We start from the raw sequence: 20,044 nt of genomic DNA, 5'->3' as shown, positions 1-20,044 counted from the left end.
CCATAGTAGCCTGAGCATATATATTCGTTGTAAAATTTGGTTTTGGTTATGCAATAAACAAAATACTACTGCTATGAAACATATGAAATGTGACAAATTAGAATTTGGTGAAAAAGAAAAGATACTCTAGACAAAAAATAAATTACAAGAAGCATGACATTATTGGCATCGCCAGCCTAAAAGTGCGGTTCCATGTTTATGATACGACTGATTTTGGAATTTAGAGTCACCGAATTCACACCACTAATTAAATAAAAAAAGCCTAAAATTGAGGAACCAAATTCAAATAAATAATAAGTACTCACATAACTAATGAACATCATACACATTTTTCTCAACTCATCTATTACTTGTCTTCGATGAATTCTATTCTCATCAGATCATATTTGTAGTGCAATTATGATCATGCATAAAATCGATAATACTCCAACTCCAAGCCTCTCCTGCATCCAAAACCACCTTAATTAATTTAAATCTAAACAATCAATTCTATGTGTTGACCGAAGGCCTCAAAATACTTATTTTATTCACATCACTACTAACTCCACAGATTCCATCAAAGATTTTCAGACACCCACCCCAAAATACAATATAAAATAAAATAAAATAAAAAATAAACAAACAACGTCCCTATATTATTTACTACCACACATATAAGTCAGAAGAAGCACCAATCCAGCTGGCTACAATCCTGGACCATTTCTCACATGGCAAACCAGTCACATTACTCAAAATGGACACAGCAATTCACCCTCCATATCTATAAATTTATAAATAGGAGTAGTAGTAAAATTTTGTTATGGTTATTTCAACTCATTCTAATAAAATATCTAGACCCGTTGCATATTAATTACCTATATTGACTACCATCAACACCCTCTGTCCCCTCAATGTCCCAAATTAAATGGTATCCTATGGTTTGCTAAATGGTAGTGCAACTTCTATTCCTCCCTACCCCACCATAATACTCATTACTACTACTAATAATAATTCATACACATACATAAGCAAAACAAATTCAAAATTAATGACATATAATTGCACTCACTCACCCCATCATCAATGGATAAGTAGCCGTTAGGAGGATTTCCCCCTGGCAACGACACCGAAGGCATTGTCCCATCGGAGCTTGAACCACCTCCACCACCGCCTCCTCCTCCGCTGCTTGACCCGCCCGACCCGAGCCCGGTCAGATTGAACCCGAGATTATAAACCGGCGTCCCGTCGGGCTTCAACAGCCCGAAATTCCTCTCCGAAGTCGGGCCGGGCTTCTTATTCTCATTAAACAAAGCAAAAACATATACATTGAAATTCATCTCCGGCCTCATCGGAGTCCCTTTGTTCTGGTTAAGAAGCTTCAGCAAATTCCCATTGTACCTACACGCATTCTCCGGCGTCGCACCGGGCTCGTCCCCGTCCCCCTTGGACGGCCACCCGGTCTCCGAGATCTGGAGCTTCACCTTCCCGGCGTACCCCATCTTCTCCACGGCCGAATTGACCGCGTCGATTTGGGCGTAAAACATGTTGTCGTAATGGAGCCCCGACCCGGAATCGACGATTCCGGATCCCTCGAAGAGGACGAAATCGAGCGGGACGCGCTTGGGGTCGGCCTTGTAGGCGAAGTAAGGGTAGGCGTTGATTAAGAAGGGGGATCCGACTTTGCAGTGGAAATCGAGGATGCAGGAGAGCTGCTTGGCGATGTCGCGGCGGAAGAGGGCGGCGGAGGGGGGGTAGGAGACGTCGAGGACGGCGAGGGAGTGGGGGGTGGTGACGGTGACCTGGCGGTGGAGGTTGAGGGAGATTAGGGCGGAGTGGATGTTTTCCATGGCGGGGAGGAGGTGGGGGGAGAGGGAGGAGGAGTCGTTGGAGGTGAGGACCTCGTTGCCGACGGCAATGTAGGAGATTTTGGTGGCGGGGAGGTAGCATTGGACGTTGGATTTCACCCAGGAGAGGGCTTTTTTGGGATCGGTCACGTCGGAGAGATACTCGTTGCCGAGGCCGACCACGAATTCCACGCCGGTGTTGGCGAAGGCCTTGAGGACTTTGGGGTCGGCGTCGTAGAGCTTGATGCGGGTGATGCCCATGGATTTGGCCACGGGGACTACTGATTCCGGGTGGGGGAGGTTGTTGGCGATCTGCCCGTAGTTGATTCCTAATGCTGATGTTGTTGTTGTTGTTGTTGTCAACAATAGTGCTGCACATTTGAGTGAGTTAGTTAATTTGATTGATTGTTTTGAGAGTGGAGAAGTGAAGTGCTTGATTGATTACCTGAGAAGAGGAGGGAGAGGGTGAGAGACGCCGACGCCATGAGTGAAGTGGAGGTGGAACTTGGAAGGAGAGATGGTGATGATATAATGTGGAATGTGTAACAGCTGGAGGAGATATGAAGATTGGGTTGTGGACTAGTGTCACTTGGCACGTGCTGTCTTTATTTATTTCACTGTTAAACACGTTGTATTCAGTACTATTGTGTCTTTTTTTGTTTAGAAAAACTACATGAGTTTGATGTTGGTGAAGGTGGAGATGGAACTGCCATTTCTGATCTATGCCAACGGTGGAACCGACACCACACTGATGGAAGGGTAGATGCTTCTTCCACTGCACATTATTTAATGTGGATGGATCGAATTATTTTATGAAATTAACACTACAATTTGATTATTTCGGATTAACGGTAATTTGAAATGACAAAGTCTTGTGTGGGGCGCGCATGATGCATTCTGCCGTTATTTACAAAGATTTAGAATATTAATTGAAGCTTGATTAAGTAGATAGCTCACCAAGTTCAATTTTTTAGCAAAACTACATAAGATAAGAATCTTAATATTGTATGTCATCCAAGATTGTTTTTTAATTATGACAGGACTCTTTAAACAAATAAACAAAAAAGACAACTAAACTTGTACTAGTAGTACAGAGTAAGAAGTGGTGCAAGTGGTAGAAGCAAGGAAGTTTATTACAGATGGAGGTGAAACCAAAACTTATGATCACCCATTTTCCGTATGTTAGTAGTGGAATGGAGGAAATGAGAAGTGAATTCAAGGAGTGGCAACGTTTTCCTTGGCAAGAGGAGCTATTTCTTCTCCCTCAATACCAGCTTCACTCCCATCCACACCCAAGCTTAGTAGCAACTCTTCCCATTTCTTTGCAGGCCCCTGCAAATCCAAATGCAAATACAACCATTATATTAGTATATACTTATATACTCCATCATTTGTGTATTTTAAACGCTTACCTTCCAAGAGAGATCCTGTGACATGCAGTTGTTTATCATTTCAGTGAATGCAGGCGTGCCGTACACATTAAGAGCTCTGCCCACTGTGTTTACAATCTTTGTCACGTCGTCTGGGTCAACCGCGGCACACTGCAACCATGCTCACAACAATTACTACATATACATCTTGGAAAAAAAAGATATTGTGGCATACCTCAACACTGAAAGCTCCCATATGGAAACCGGTGTATCCTTCTTTCACAGTGTCCACCAGACCACCGGTTGAAGCACAGATCGGTATCTGATCCAACCACAGATAATTCATTCAGCACTTTCATCTAGTGAAATGAAATGTAAACATATAGGAAGGCAAGGATATTCCTACGGTTCCATATCGCATGGCATGCAACTGGATGAGACCACAAGGTTCGAATCTGCTAGGAACCAACATGTAATCAGCACCGGCAGTTATGGCATGGGCCAATGGCACATTGAATTTGGCCACTCCTCTAGCTTTATCAGGGTACAGCTCCTCAAGTTTCTCGATCTCCTTCTCGAACTTCTTCTTCCCGGTTCCCTGATGCAACAATTGATCGTCACAAGACAGTGTTCGGCTTTTACAAGTTAAACAATCATACATGCTCAAACTACTTACAAGGATGACTACTTGAACATCCAGCCCAATAAATTTTTCAACTGCGGCGACAAGGATATCTGATCCCTTTTGTTCTTCAAGTCTGCCAATAAATCCTATGAGAGGAATGTTCTTATCAACAGGCAAGCCCACTAATGCTTGAAGAGCTTCCTTCAGCAATGGCTTAGCATCCATAACCTGAAAAAAATAACAGAAAAAAACCACATTAACTCTACTCTTCAATGAGTAAGACTTGAGTTTAATATCAACTATCCTTACAGTGGTGATATCAAAGTGATAGTCGATGTGTTTATCAGTCAATGGGTTCCACTCTTGAATATCCATGCCGTTTACAATGCCAGACACAGAAAAAGGAACGCTACGTAGAATGTTATCCAACTCAACACCTTTATCTGGACCAGAAACAAGTTCCTTGGCATAATAGGGGCTCACAGTTACCACTCTGTCGGATTCTATAATCCCAGCCTTCATCCAGTTAATTTTCCTTCCCTTCACTGGTTTCTCATACCCATCAATGAACTCAAAAGAGCTCTTGAGTTGATCAGGTAGATTGAGCAGATAGAAGTCTGAAAATGCAAATCTTCCCTGATAGGCAATGTTGTGGATGCACAAGGCAACCTATATGTATAGTAGCAGACAAGCAAAAGTGAGAATTGAAAGTTCAGGAACATATTCTTGATTCTCTCTAGCTTCATTCTCACCTTAGCGTTGGTGTAGATTCCTTTAGGTTGATAAAGGGTTTTCAGGTAGCATGGAAGCAAAGCACTGTGCCAGTCATTAGCAACGAAGATAACATCGTCACCTATTTACAAAGTCCCTTATCAATCACACACATTTTCACTCTATGTCAGAGTTGATGTTGAACATACCATATGGTCCGGAGAAGAACTTGTTGCTGTTTAGGTTCAAGACTCTAGGAGCCTCCAAAGCAGCCTGAAAACAGAGTAACAGCCAATTTATAACAATCTCCTTCATAATTAATTCCAAGTATGTTTGATAGAGGAGAGAAACTGACCAGGCACAACATGCTGAAGCGCAACTGGTTATCCTCATAATCTTCTCCAGCAGAAGGACCATAAATTTTGGATGTGGTTTTACCAATGACCTATGAAACAACATTGATTAAAAATATAAGATCAGGCAAAGCTAGTAGAAGTGGACGAACTAAGCAACTTATTCTACCTTCTCCAGGAAAATGGGATGATCCACAAAAACACGATCAACTCCACGCTTCCAGCAATGGAAGAATCTCACAGTTTCAAGTTTGTCTCCAACTAGTACCTAGAGCAAGAACAAAAGTTAGAAGCAAATTAATGAAAAACAAGAAACAAGAATGGAAGTAACTAACCTCAACAGTGACACTAGTGTCCCAAGCATCTTTATACTGATCATAACGTGGGGACACAGTCATGACTCTGTGTCCATTTGCAGCCATGGCTGGAGGCAGTCCACCAACAACGTCACCAAGGCCTCCGGTCTTGCTCCACGGGCCACACTCGGCCGACACGAAAACCAAGTTCATCCCAGTTCCACATACGATCTTTGTGTCTACATTCTTCCACTGTTTAGCACTGGCTTTCACCTTGTTTCTCATTTGAAGCACCTCAGCCGTCTTCACTAATCTCAACCCCGTATGCGTCATCACTTGAGTCCTCTGCCCAATCTGGGCCAGGTTTAGCTTAGAATCCATTGAGGTTGCGCCTCCATGGACATAAGAAGCAAACTGTATGCTCGCCATAACGACACCTCACTCTGAACAAACAAATACTACTATTATAAAAGAATATGAAAATATTAAATATGGATTGTATACAATATAATTACACTCATTATATTTAATGAAAAATAAGAAATACACTAAATTAGTAGTAATAGTATTCGGAATATGTGCAAAGCATTTAACGGATTCTTTTACTACAGTACATTTTTTGGATCAAAAAATGAAATCTCTTTACTCCATATATGTAAAGGGAAACGTTTGTTTATAACTTTCTTTCCACTTTTTTAAACTTAGAAATTAAATTTCCTTTTTCCATTTCAATCGTCCCCAAAACCCCGTGACTGATCCAGTCGCCGACTAGATCTGCTACTTCTCTCTCTCTAGAACCTTACTCTGCCGCGCCGTTGCGGCACCAAATCAATTTTCACTCAATTTTACGCTTATGTTTCCACTCAAATTTCCTGCCATTGCTCAAATTATTGGTGGAGGATGAATCTTATAATCGAGAAATTTCGCCAGGAATTGCATGCAAATCAACCACGACAGAGGTAAAAATGTGTTTCAAAAACACGAATAAATCGATAAAAGTTCACATAATGGATGCAGAATTGAAGAAAAAGAAGTTACCAAATCTCAGAGCAGAGCTTTGAGTTGAGCTTGAGCGCAGCAGAGTATGTATGGGAATTGCAAGTGAATTGATTCATCATTGCTAAAAAGTTGAATCCCAGTTAAATAATAGTACCTGCACGACACGTGGCGTTACCACAGTGGTCGCCGCTGATTACCAAACAATCGTCGTTGTACAATATAGCAACATGCTGAGGGGGCATAATCGGAATATGCGATAAATTGAGGCCTAAAATTCTCACGTGTTTTCATTGGTTTAATTTACGCATTTTTTGAACATTTTCCGCCTCAAAATATAGTAATTGAAAAATATACACGTTATATTCACGGTTACAAATCGTTCACGAATATATATTGGAATATTCTTTTTAATTACAGAAATGTTTTTTCTTTCAACTTTCAATCAATTCAGTGTACAAGATTTCTCTATCCAAAATTTATGGGGAAAATCAATTGGTTGCCTACTTCAAGTTGAACAAGAGGTTACTAGTGCTTTGTGCTCCACTTGAAGTTAGATGAATACAAAAAAATGACAAGTGAGTCTCATGATTAACGGTGGCAAATAATATCGGAAAATGAGTACCGTCGAATTTCCAATTCGGACGTATGGTATGCCAAATGTATTCATAAATTTCTTTTTCTATACGATAACAATATACTCCTTCCGTTCCACTTTAAGAGTCCTGATTGAGTTCAACACGAGTTTTAAGAAATACAAAAGAAAGTTGGTGAAAAAAGATAGTGGAATGTGGGTCCTACTTTTATATATTAGTTTTATAATAGAATACGAGTGGAAAAAAGTGAGTGGAATATGAGACCTATTACCAATTATGGAATATTCCAACTGAGACTCCTAAAGTGGGACACCCAAAAGTAGTAAACCGGAAATTCTAAAGTGGGGCGGAGGGAGTATTACAATGGTAGTATTCGATTTACTAACTAAAACAGTATCAAGAGATAATATAAGATTAAGTTGTGGGATTGAATATCATAAACCAAACACACTACATTAGTATCGAGATTCAATATTGCAAACCGACCCCCCCTATGTGTATTCCATTATCGTAATATATACATAAAATGTTTTAAGTACCAATTGTTTAGTTTCAATTTTATATTTTAACTATTGTAGTTTTTTTTATTTGTTTGTTTTATATTTTGTATTTTATCGTTTTTTTTTGTTTTAACAAATTTTATATAATAAGTAATGTTTTAACTATCTCTACTACGAGCAATTATATTATCATTGGTGTGGGTTGAGTGTCACATATAAGCTAAGCTAAAAAAGAATATGGTAGGATCATTGTAATATTGAGGATGGAAAACAATAGAAAGATTAATTAACTATTGAAAATATAATTGATTAAATGTTTTGATTGATCTCACATAAACAATTCTAATTATGTCAGTACAAAAGATCAAATCGAATGGGAGAATGAAGTTTTGACTTTTGAATTTTCACAAAGACAATATTTTACCATCCAATTGAAATTTAAAAATGTACCAACTCATAAGTCATATCCCAATTCCTTTTTTTATTTCCATAAACTTTTACAAACAAAAGTTAGCAAGATCTGCTTTGTGAAGTGGGTGTAATAATTAGGCAGGCAAGAACTTCATGCAAATCGGTGGAGTCACTTTAGCCAGAGCCAAAACCGACGCAGGCAGCGACCAAATCCCTTCCCCACATATAAAACCCGAAGCCACCGCCGGCACCATCAGGTCCGCCTTCCTTGGATTAAACCTATGCCACAGATAAACCACAAGACTCCCCACACACATGTCAATAGCAAAATACCCTCCGATCAAAAACGGCACCGCCATCGCCGTCGGCAGCGGCATCCACTTCCCCACCCTCCTCGGCAACACATCCGTCACCAAGTTCACCGCGATCGCAAACGCAAAGAAGCCGTAGCACAGCTGCAGGCAGTGCTGCGGCAGGGCCGAGAAGCCCTGCACTCCTATTATAGCCAGGTTTCGATATATGATGGCGTACGGCGCCTTGAACTCCCCGTCCGGGTTGCCTATGTCGAAGGCCTTGTAGAACAGGAAGAAGCTTAACGGCGAAACTATGCAGCCGAGCCCCGTCCCAATGGCCTGGCTCAGCAGCATTGCCCGGGGCGAGGTCAGGGTGAGGTGCCCTGTTTTGAAGTCCTGCATTAGTATGCATGAAACATTCACGATGGATTTGAATATTCCGCACGCGGCCAGCGCTGCCACCACGCCGTGCTCTTTCCCTGAGAGCGCGGCGATGGTGAATAGCCCTACTTTGCCGTAGTTGTAGGACATGTTTATGTCTGTCAGCCCTGCTCCGTACGCGTTGCAGAAGGCTAGTGATGGCGCGAAGACGTACGCCAGCACGACAAAGTACCATTTCAGCTCGGGGATTATGAAGGGAATCGCGACAACGGAAGTTAGAGCTAGTACTACATAGCCGAGAGCGGCTACCCATAGGGGAATGGTGTCTCGCATGAAAACCTCATCCTTTCGTGGATCGCTGAGAGCGTTGTCCACGGCCGGATCCAGTTTTCTTCTGCTTAGCTTTGTGGTGAAGTTCATTACTGTGATGTATAGGATCTTCGCGAAATTGTAGAGGCCGTCGCCTAAAAGGAGGGCTATGGAGATGAAAACCTGCCAAGAAAGTGGAAAACTGGAGGTGATCATGGCTAGAGAAGTTCTTGTATTGATGGCGAAGAGACGAAGATGATGAAGAAGAACAGACCTTATAACCGTTTAGGCTCTTCATACTGGATTCGGGTATTTCAGAAGGAAACCAGTCTCCTCTAAGCTTGTGTAGAAGTGGCCACATCATGCCATAGGAAAGCACAGCTCCAAGAAGCAATGATATGTTTACAATGTGGGGACATATCATTCCAGTCCCAACATAAGTCAAGCTGAAATCAAAGTAAAATCTGCCAAACCACACTACATTAGTGACTATGTGAAAAAGAGCGAAAAGGGAAAGAAGAGACGAAAAGGGAGTTCGTACGATTGCTTCCATGCTTGAAGTCCGAAGGTCGGGAACTGGGAGAAGCCACACTCCACTGTTGCAGTGTAAAACCATTGAAAGAAACCCCACAAGAAGCTGAAAGAGAAGGACTTGAGGAATCCCTTCACTTGCTTCCTACAGAGTAGATTTATATGTGTATTAGGATTTAGGAAATGTTAATTAATTGTTGTCATATTGATGAGGGTGTTGAAGGGGTTATGATTTACTTGGCCATTTTGTCACCTCTGTTATGGAATCCATTGATGAGCACTGCAGTTGCCATGCCACTCGGGAAGGTCAACTTGTAATCAATAATCAAGATCTGGGGACCAATTTTTGGAGCCTCTTAGTGCAAAGTTGAATTAAATAATTAAATACTAGTTGTCACAAACTAAAATAATCCATTTCATTGACATTATGATGTGGTCCTAGCCCACAGTTGGGTAGAGTAGGGGACAAACATGTCAAGATAGAATAAACACTTGCAAAATCACAGCAGTGTATAAAGATAAAGATCACAAACATCATGTATAAAACTGGATTTATTTGGTTTGATAATTAACTTACTTTTCGAAGAGGAATCAGCACGAAAAGCCCGATGAAACAGACTAAAAACAAGAAACCGGTCATCCAGCCTATCCCGGGCTCCTTGATGCTGTTGGGAGTGTTTCCAACTGTGGTGGTTCCACCAGAGAGCTCAAATGTCTTCCTGTTCATCCCCAACAGATAAGATCCAAACCCTCCTGAAAAAAATCATTTTCAAAAAATTAATTAATTATCAATGGAACAGTAGTAATTGAGAAGAAAGATGGACTATTGCAAACCTCCAACTGAAATGCTGTAGCATGCAACAATACATGTCTGTATCATGGTGTTCTCCTGCTTAGTGAAAGGCGCAGAAACGAATCCGAATCTGTGGATGAGTTTAGTCCATCCCCTGATGAAGATGAAAGCAAGAAGAGCTGCTGAGACATTGAGGTTTGGAGTGATCCCAGTTGTGAGGTTGAGTTTCATGGCAATAACACTGAAGATGGAGCCGATAAGGACGCTGGCCATCACCCCGCGAAGAGTTATCTGCTTCTGCCATGGCTGGACCCTCTTGAGATCCTCTTCCTCAAACGCTCGCGCCTCTTCCTCTATCTCCCTCCTCCTGTCTGATCCGCTTTCCGCGTTGCTCATACCTTCAAAACTCCAGTAACATGGGAGATGAGATGAGATGAGGAATAGTCAAAGTAAACAATTCATTTACTAAATGTGTACTTACTTTATATATGAATGCACTCTGATCTTGAGATTCTTCAAGTAGATCAAAGTAGAATATTGCTTAGGAATGCCAATGAATGATGCTGTAGCTGCAATATATATGTATAAACTCAATATTCTAAACTAAATTATTATTGTCTAAAGTCCAAAGCCCAAAGTCTTACAATTCCACAACACATGCCTAGAATGACCTGTCTACATATATAAATATAGGTGTAGCCGTTTACCTTGTACGAACATCTTTTTCTACTACTTGTGACTTAGAATTGGTCTGAAACTGAATATATACTACATAAAATTGCAGAGGTTAAATGAATGTATATAAATCTTTTTTTTTTTTATTTAATTTCGTCAACTCACCTCTATTATCATCTCAGACTTTCTAAAATAGGAGGAACAAGCAAAGCACTATCAGTTGATATATTCCATAGATTTATCAATCATTTAAACGGTAAACGTGTTTCGCTCTTATACACTTATGTTTGTAGACAACTTAATTTAGATCAATTAATTCTTGAAGGTAGGCATCTCACCTTTGTAGTAATACAACTTATGATTTGCTATTGCTCATATTAAGTTGTAACTCCTTATGCTTTAAAGAAAAAGAAGTTGACAAATTAAATATGCTTATGATAAAATACAATTTGAAATTAAATAATTATGTGCATGAGGGGAGACTAGAGATAGAGAATATGAAATAAAAAAAAAAAAAAATAGATTCGGTAGATGTCGAATTCAAACTTTGAAGTTGTAATAGTTCCTCCACTAGAAAAGCCTTCATGCAATGAGTTGCTATATATACTAAAACAAGGCAATTTAAACTAAGTTATTTGCAAAATATCAGTGAAAAGGAAGAATTGAATCGGATTCAAGTTCTTTCAAGTTGGATGTGGTGATGCATATACATATGGTGGAGAATTAACCTTAGAAAAAGATAATTTGTAATGTAGTTTTAGACGTATCGCAAAAGGTTGAGAATTGAAATTGATTGATGTTTGGTTGGAGGGGTCAAAGAGATTCTCACTGTTGGGTAGCTCAAAAGTCTTTGTCACCATTTGTGTTCTACGGTTAAAACAACATTGATTTTATTTAGTTTCAGCTTCGAATGATCTTTCTTATACTAGTATCTAATTAGCTGTGCATTTTATAAAAACAGGAAGTATTGTCTTTCTTATTTATAGTTTAGCATATTGGTGGAAAAATATATCGAAATATGGGTAGAATATTATACCGAAATACCGGCATACCGTACTTATCGTGCCAAAACAATATTGAGAATATTGAAATTTCAGTATTCCATAGTGTCATATGCATTTTTATATAAAACAGCACCAGCGGCATACAAAAAATTCGGTAATCAGTATATATCGTAGTATTTGTTTGGTATATTATATACAATGAAGTATGGTAAGTATATACTCTCTCCGTTCCATAGTAATGGGAGCGTTTCTTTTCAGCACGGAGATTAAGAAAAATTGTGTTAGGTGAGTTAAGTAAAGTGGAAAATGAAAAAGGTTGAGAGATGAAGAGAGAAAAAAGTAAGAGAGAGTAGAATAGGTGTGAAAAAATATGTTGATTTTTACCAAAAAGGGAAATAATTCTATTACTATGGAACGTACAAAAATGACAAAATGACTCCATACTATGGAACGGAATGAGGACTAATTTTTCGACATACTACGACACAAATACAGTAAGTATATACCAAATTTTCATATCATACCAAATAAATATAACGAGATGAAATAATATTTCGGTATAATGGTATTTCAATATGTCCGTACCGAAATTAGTATATTGTAAAAATATGGTATACGAACTAATGTACAGCATCTAAAAAATTGGTATAATGTCGGTATTGAAATTGATTATACCAAAAGTCGATGTGTACATCAAAATTTTGATAAAATAATGATATGATATTTATTCATACTAATATTATAGATAAAGTATATGTAATGTCAATTCTATAAGATATACTGTATCAACCTACCATAAAACTAATATTAAGTAGGGTACTTTTTTGTAATTTAGGAACCATGTCGTCACTAGCAATTACTTATATTAAGTCGTACAGTTTTCTACCTTATCAATTTAAAATAAAGGTTATTCTAGCCATTGATGTAGATGGAATTCTTGATTTATTGTAATAATTTTCTACCTAATCAATTTCAAATATTTTGCATAAAATAACTCATTGTTTCGTCGCAAATATAAAAATTAAAAGCCCATGCATGCATTACCTTTTTGAGGAGGTGACAAAGTTCACTATTTTTATACTATGTAATCAAACTATAGCTAGTGCAATTTGACCATAATGTATATGTAATGTAGTCCCAACCATTGCCATGACATGTACAATTAAATTTTCTTCAATCATCATTTGCTACATCATGATCATGAATCATTGGAGGTACTAAGAAATTAATCAAAACATTGATTTGATAGGTCGACCATCTTTGTTGTTTTTAGTAAATATTTCCTCCGTCCCACATAATTCGTCCCATTGGACACGAATTTTAAGAAATATAATGAAAAATGAGTTTAAAAAGTTAATAGAATGTGAGTCCTACTTTTATATATTAATTTTATAATAAAATGTGAGTATGAGACAAATTATGTGGGACGGACCGAAATAAAAAAAATAGGACAAATTATGTGGGACGGAGGGAGTAATGAATAGTATACCATTTCCAAAAGGAAGTGTTACATATAATGAGAATAGACTAGACAGTGGTTGATATTAAAGTAGGGGTCGAAAATAGTTAGAATATTTTTTAAAAAAAATGGAAGATGGTTGGGAATGAAGAGAATTTGTGAATCATCCATGAAAGGTATATCACTTTTCCATTGTTGAAGATTGACCGATCACTGCATATAATTGGTGCGAACCAAAAAAATGTACATTTAAATATCAATAATAATAATAATAATAATAATAGCAGTAATTAATGTGATAATAATGTCATACCAAAAAAAAATATTGGTTTTCTTTCTTTAAAACCAGGTTTTGTCACTTGTACAGTACAAAGAGAAAAACCCTGACTGCATTAATCGACACCCCACCTAATTTAGGACAAGACTTCATTCATGTCAAACAATTTCTAACCCTCATTCATTGGTTTTGGTTCCAATGTATAGGCTGTTCCTGGTCCGGTCGGCTCGGTCAAGTTGGCAGATCCAGACAGAGGTGGCGGTCTATCCACTTCCATGGGAGCTGCCCTCGGTGGAGATGATGGCTGCACATCAACGTCAGGATATGCCGCCTTAAATCTTGCTCGTAGCCCTTCGTCTACTAACCGTACTCCTTGCAGCTGATTGCCGAGTGATAACCACCTGAGGATTCATTCATAGGCTTCAAATCTCAGATTATAGGATAAACTGAGATGCATAGTGATTATTTGGTGTTTTCTGTATATGTCAAAATTCTATCATACACTGGCTAACAAACATCATTCAATTATTTGTATAATATACCAAGTTGGAGATGATTTGCCTCAGCACCAGCATATTTTCTAGGAATCATTCAGGTATAAAAGCAAAGCCAGAATGATGAGATTTCTCATAATAATCAAGCGCTCGAATGATACTCCCTCCGTCCCCGATTAGGAGTCACAGTTTGACCGGGCATGGGTTTTAAGAAATGTAAAGAAAAGTTGATTGAAAAAATTAGTGGAATATGGGACCCACCTTTTTATATTGGTTTTATAATAAAATGTGTGTGAAGTGAGTTAGTGGAATGTGGGACCTACTTACCATTTATGGTAAAAATGAAGTGTGACTCTTAATTGGGGACGGACCGAAATGGAAAAATGTGACTCTTAATGGGGGACGGAGGGAGTACTTTAGAGTTCAATCCTGTCATATTCCGCTGTACTAAATAGAGTGAATCGGGGGCAACCCAGCTTGTTCGGCCTTTTGTTCCTAAAATGTTCCGTACTCAAGACCAAGGTAGGTAGTTTGCGAATTCGACTAAAGGATAGAAAAAAGTAGAGCATCAAATGGAAATATAATTCTGTCCAAGGCATGCAATGCAAGAGTTGCCAAAAGCCATTTTTCATGTCTCTATCCCTATGACACAAAAATACTATTCCCACTAAGGTATGTCAGAAATATTCTGACCAGACAAAATAGTAATATCTGGCATTCTGGCTCTCCATTTATTTCCATATGATGCAACCACCAAACTGTTTTAAAAAACTAAACTATTTATTTTCTTCACTAACATATAGTAGTAAGTATTAGTGAGTTTGAATAGAATGAAGCAAATAAACCATACCCAGCCTGGACATTGTGCATCCTTGCGAACAGTTCCAACTTTCTTGTTCTTGGACTTATCCGCTCCAGCATGGCGTACATCTAAAAAATATAATCCATTTTTTTATGATCATACATATGAGAAAATCCAATAATGATGTACGGCAAAGTGAATCAACATTCCAAGGCCCATAGACTGACCAAACAAGCAGCTAAGCTATCCTCCCTAAGATGCCAAACGTGGTGTGCTAATTGGAGATAATTTAATTAGAATGAGTGTAATATAAGTGTCAGAATGCTTAAGAACATTCTCTTCATTTAATGTTGTCTCGAAAACACTATGATATTTATAATGATGAACAAAAAACATAAAACCAAAGGCAAAAACAGAAATTGATACTTGATTCTCTGTAATTATCTAATGTGCAAATTAATACAGTATCTTATTTCCGCTTTCATTTTGAGCTTTGAAGATGAAGAAAAGAAGAAAAAAAATCCATGGCTGTCAGATACTGCAACTAAATACCAATGCAAAATGAAAATATTTGTTTGTAGTTTTTCATGCAAAACAAGTCTGCAGCAGCTACTTTTCATGTTAAATCCCATATAAACTGTAGTATGATGCAGACTTATATACCAAGTCTACCTATAATGTTGATAAAACAATGAAACACATATATTACCAATTCAGAATACATGTCAGGTACATTCCATTAAATACATATTTTGGCTATCCACACTACTAAATATAAGGTAAAAGCTTGTAAACTTGAACTAGTAACGTTCATTGTAAACTTCGTATTAAATACATTACACATCCAATATATTAGAAGAAATTAAATCATCATGCATATCATATGACATAAGTACATGCTACCATGACTTTTTAGTGGACAATGTAGCTTCACCAAGAAATTTCATGTAAACATTAACATGTGCTTCAACAAATAGTGAATATTATGGAGGAAGGAACAAAAAGGTGCCAGCTTCCATCAAAATGAAAGGACCATCGATGGACGGGGTCGAGTCACGAGTGAGTATTATATAGTAAAATAAATTAAAAGTGTGACTTGGAAACTGAAAGATAGGAGAGGTATCCACTAACCTCATCAGGTTTGCGACTTGTTTCACGAACTTCAGCAACAATCACATCAGTGTCAATATTTCTGTTCACTTCAGGGTTACCCTTCACCCCAACAAGGCAATGCTCTTTGCTGTGGTTTAGCCAATGGCCTGTACGTCCCGTTCTAATAATCCGTTGAAGCTGATTTGTCTTCACCCAGATGATCTCCTCAACACGCTTGTAACCCCAAAGTTCCAAACTGCGCAAACAAAAATTAAAACAGGCCAAGGTGAACATACATGCCCTAGCACAAAAAACAACATACGATTCAAACTGTTGAGTTGATAATATTAGGCGATTTTGCCAGAGACGGAGAAAAATTACAAATGGACAAATTTAAACATATTACTCTCTTGCATAAAAGGTACTACACTAGTTTTTTTGCATAAGAGACAGAAACACAGGTACTTAAGGATCAGACTTCATTTGGAATTACACATTCGAAAATTTGCACGGAAAGAAAGTAAACCAAGAAAGAAATCAAAAGGAAGAGATATAATCAAATACTATCAAATTTATACTCTAGGATAACAAAGCCTAGTATAAGTGAAGCATACCATTCGCGTCCAAGTTCCATTGCACGTCCTGTGACCCACAGAAATATCATACCATCACTCTGTAATGCAGGAACATTAAGAGTACGCATTTCGTCATCAGCCATGGTTCCGTAAGGCAATTCCATATGAATATCCCAAGGTGGATCAGCCATTATAACTCCAAATTGACCTAGAATATCCATTCTAAATGATCGTATGTCACAGTTAATCCACTGTGGTTCTCCGAGCTCTACTTCAGAACAATAATGAGCACTTTGAGGCTTTAATGACTTTTGGGGATGTAAAGTAGCTTGACCCATCATCATAGGTGAAACATCGGGAGTTGAGTCGAGCTCATAATGGACATACTTACATGTCTGTCAAACAGAAAAGGTGTCAGTATTCTGACACCATGTGTAAGCAAATAAATCTCTAAAGGGAATGAAAAGGCACGAAAAATCCACCTTCATGTGACGGCATGTGTCAAGAAATGAACAATCCCCCAAATTCACATCAGTATGTGCAGCAATTATCCGCCGAAAGTGAACCTGTGTTCAATTAATGAAATCTGTTAGATTTAGAATATGAGAGTCCACGTCTTATGTGTCGAAAAACCGAATTGTCTAACATAAAAAATGACAAATCCCTTATATAAGAAAATGTTCAATGCAGCTCTACAGTTTTTATAATGAAATATATGTACGTGACATAAATACCACTCCACTTACCAAAGACCAATGCTTATACAATTTCCAAAGTAAACTGACATCAACTAAAATAATAGGGGAGAAATTTCTACAGATCATTTGTAGTAAGGGAAATAAATACCACAGCACTTACCTTTTCACAAGCAATGAAAGAAATAGTTTGGCGGCGGCAATCTTCTTTTGTCAATGCTGAACAGTACTCTTTCACTTGAGACCCACCTTTGCTTTTAAACTAATAAAATAAAATAAAAAATGAAAAAACAGCAGCACCACCAAAAATAATTAGATTCATATGAGAAGTCATTGCAACAAGCTAGAGCAACTGCAGATATCAACTGATGCATAGCGTCCATACAGGCAACGAAATGAAAAGGCAAACAAACAGATCCATATCAAGGCGTGTATTGCATACTTTCCTATGTAGAAGAGATAACAAGAGGCATGTCTAAGGATTTCACCTTTCTAGGCAGAGAACACTAATAGCTAATCATCAACAAACATATAAATTATGAATTTCCAAAGATCACAACTTATTATGTGAATTCTAAACTAATTCGATCCCATCACGGTACACAAATCAAACGAGTGTTAGTAATATCAGAAGATATTGTTTGCATTCTAGAGTGATCACGATTTACAAATACATAATCATCACAAGTATGGAAAACGAGCCAATTGAGCATCAGGGATTAAATCAAGGTGATTCAAATGGTGTAAGTTGCCCATACAAACACAAAGTGTACATCAGGACTGATTTCAAATAAACATCTTCAATGGAAAGGAAACACAGACACACATAATAATACATATAAAGCAAAGACATTCATCAAAATATCACAAGTCATTGATTTCACTGTGTCAACTAATTCAAATCCATGATAAGCCTAGAGGACAACCAAACCAAGCAAGCATAAGTACTGTACTTCCTCCTAAGAAATGACAAACCTTAGCAGCCACTGCAGTTTCTTTAGCAGTCGGGCGGTGGATAAGGTCCAGAAGCTCCTCCCCAGTTTTCGACTTCTGCATTTCCTTGAAGCTCTTCTTATTTATCAAAGCCTCAAGATCCTTCATATCCTCCTCCTCCGTCCTCGGCTTCATCGAGAGGGAGGGCAGCATCAAGGACTGTCTTTGCATAGGAGGCGGCACCCCAACGCCTTTGGGAACCCCTATCATATTCATCCCCATACTCCTCGGCCCCATCATCATAGGCCCTGGCATCCACACTTCCGGCATCCCCCTCCCCACATCAAAACCACCTCCACCAATCAAACTCTCCCCACTCTTTCCCACCATTTTCCCATCATTCGAATTCAAAGTCCCCTCATTCAACTGCTTCGTTTCGGGCAACTCTTTCAACAGCCTAGTCCGATCGATATTCATAACCATCACCCCCGACTTACCACTCACCACTATCTCATCCAACTCCACACCCCCATTGTCCTCCGCCATCGACCTCAACGCCATCTCAACCGCGAGAATGGCCCCAGAATCGCCCCCAAGCTCCCGGAGCGCCGCCCTCTCGGCCACCGTAGCAGAGGAGTCATTCTCGAGCTTCCTCAGCACAGTGGACGACTCGATGGGATTGAATGGGACCCTCTCCAGCAAACAGACGGCGACCATGGACCTGACGACGGAGAGAGGGCCGCCGCTCTCCTCGATTAGAGCCCTAGGCGAGGGGCGGGAAAGGGGGGCGGAAGAGGGCAATTTGGGATTGTTTTCGGATGGGATTTTGGAAATAGGGTGGGGTTTGGGCGGGAGGGGCTGGGAGGGGAGAATCTGGGAAAGGGGGGTGAAGGGTTTGTTGGGATGGAAAGAGGAGATGGCTTTGAGAGAGATGTCGAGAGAAGAAACGAGGCCGGGGACGAGGTTGGAGGTTTGGAGGGAGGCGATGAGGTCGAGCTGGACGGAGTGGAGGCTGTCGGCGCGGGATTCAAGCTGCTGCCTCATCTCCTTTATGATTGTCATTGATTCTTCGCTAACCTCAGTCTCCATTGTTGAAAAACGGGATCTTTGCTCTTCTTCTCTCGAGGGCTTCAAATTTCAGAGACACCGTTCTCTTTTCTTTTTATTTTCATGAGAATGCTAAATCTTCATCACTCTCAAAAAAGGGTTTAGGGCATTTGCAATTTAGGGCACGTTTAATTGTCAGAATTTTAATTACAAAAATAATCTAATTTCTTAATTTTAAATTTATGTGTATATTTTAATTTTTAATAAAATTGGGAAATAAATCAAAATCTAAATCCAAATGTTTCTTAAGTTTCTTTTTCTTATTTTTAGGATTCTTACATTTTAGATATTTAATGAAGTGAGCATAATTTTATATAGTTATTATTATTAATTAAAAATTTTAAAATTATGAATGATACTTGATTTCAATATAATAAATAACTTTAGTTACAATTATAATTATAATAATAATAATTATTAAAATCTTGAATCATATAATAACAAATAATAATTGTTATTATTTTATAAATTAATAATTAATCAACAAAATCTTATTAAAAATTTAAAATTATAATTCTATTATAATATCAGTAAATTACTATGATGATAATTATACTTGTTATTATATTATTTATGGTTATAATAATATATTATATTATTATATTTATTATTATGATGATGATTCAAATACAAATTATCTGTTGTAATAAATCGGAACGTTCAGCTTGATATGTATTATCACGAACTTAAATAATTATTAAAATTTTTACTATTGACGATCAAAAAAGAAATTTTTGCTATCGACGTATTTAGTGAAATATAAGGAATTTACTGTTCAAAAAGAAAATGGGCCAAATGAACGGGACAAGTTATGGAGAATATGGGCTTCTATTGGGCCCAATAAAGAATAGGTTTTCATGAATTCGATGTTAAAACTTGAAAAAAAAAGGCGATTTGTTTTTGGGATAAAGCATAATGTTGATTTCACATCATTGCCCAAATT

At 38.3% G+C, this 20,044-nt stretch overlaps 4 protein-coding genes across 9 annotated transcripts; all 4 read right to left on the bottom strand.

Moving 5' to 3' along the window:
- Nucleotides 1–103: 103 nt before the first annotated feature.
- On the bottom strand, nt 104–2,566 carry LOC125192892 (glucan endo-1,3-beta-glucosidase 11-like). Its single transcript, XM_048090567.1, has 3 exons — nt 2,269–2,566; nt 1,053–2,194; nt 104–443 (listed from the first exon to the last, which is right to left on the bottom strand). The coding sequence occupies exons 1-3, from the start codon at nt 2,306–2,308 to the stop codon at nt 381–383; spliced, it is 1,245 nt and encodes a 414-aa protein (XP_047946524.1). The 5' UTR covers nt 2,309–2,566; the 3' UTR covers nt 104–380.
- A 241-nt stretch (nt 2,567–2,807) lies between these two features.
- Nucleotides 2,808–6,353, bottom strand: LOC125192891 (granule-bound starch synthase 1, chloroplastic/amyloplastic). Its single transcript, XM_048090566.1, has 12 exons — nt 6,217–6,353; nt 5,218–5,621; nt 5,052–5,150; nt 4,885–4,974; nt 4,739–4,802; nt 4,571–4,671; nt 4,128–4,487; nt 3,870–4,046; nt 3,600–3,791; nt 3,429–3,515; nt 3,236–3,364; nt 2,808–3,155 (listed from the first exon to the last, which is right to left on the bottom strand). The coding sequence occupies exons 2-12, from the start codon at nt 5,605–5,607 to the stop codon at nt 3,039–3,041; spliced, it is 1,806 nt and encodes a 601-aa protein (XP_047946523.1). The 5' UTR covers nt 5,608–5,621; nt 6,217–6,353; the 3' UTR covers nt 2,808–3,038.
- Nucleotides 6,354–7,734: 1,381 nt separating this feature from the next.
- LOC125196261 (metal-nicotianamine transporter YSL3-like) lies at nt 7,735–11,284 on the bottom strand. Of its 6 annotated transcripts, none has more exons than XM_048094703.1 (8): nt 11,210–11,284; nt 10,470–10,557; nt 10,030–10,394; nt 9,773–9,948; nt 9,433–9,527; nt 9,206–9,340; nt 8,939–9,128; nt 7,735–8,847 (listed from the first exon to the last, which is right to left on the bottom strand). In XM_048094703.1, exons 1-8 carry the CDS (start codon nt 11,247–11,249, stop codon nt 7,816–7,818), a joined length of 2,121 nt encoding a protein of 706 aa, XP_047950660.1. In that variant the 5' UTR covers nt 11,250–11,284; the 3' UTR covers nt 7,735–7,815. The 6 variants fall into 6 exon arrangements, with proteins under 6 accessions (XP_047950660.1, XP_047950666.1, XP_047950665.1 ...); XM_048094709.1 differs by lacking the exon at nt 11,210–11,284 and adding an exon at nt 11,002–11,147; XM_048094708.1 differs by lacking the exon at nt 11,210–11,284 and adding an exon at nt 11,002–11,146 and having other exon boundaries at nt 10,030–10,386.
- Nucleotides 11,285–13,436: 2,152 nt separating this feature from the next.
- Nucleotides 13,437–19,173, bottom strand: LOC125195989 (N6-adenosine-methyltransferase MT-A70-like). Its single transcript, XM_048094315.1, has 7 exons — nt 18,037–19,173; nt 17,225–17,323; nt 16,849–16,932; nt 16,406–16,761; nt 15,831–16,047; nt 14,748–14,827; nt 13,437–13,804 (listed from the first exon to the last, which is right to left on the bottom strand). Exons 1-7 carry the CDS (start codon nt 19,081–19,083, stop codon nt 13,573–13,575), a joined length of 2,115 nt encoding a protein of 704 aa, XP_047950272.1. The 5' UTR covers nt 19,084–19,173; the 3' UTR covers nt 13,437–13,572.
- Nucleotides 19,174–20,044: the final 871 nt, after the last annotated feature.

This window comes from Salvia hispanica, chromosome 6 (assembly GCF_023119035.1).
Source record: "Salvia hispanica cultivar TCC Black 2014 chromosome 6, UniMelb_Shisp_WGS_1.0, whole genome shotgun sequence".
In the NCBI taxonomy this organism is placed as follows: domain Eukaryota; kingdom Viridiplantae; phylum Streptophyta; class Magnoliopsida; order Lamiales; family Lamiaceae; genus Salvia; species Salvia hispanica.
This window is presented reverse-complemented; position numbering and strand designations above follow the sequence as displayed.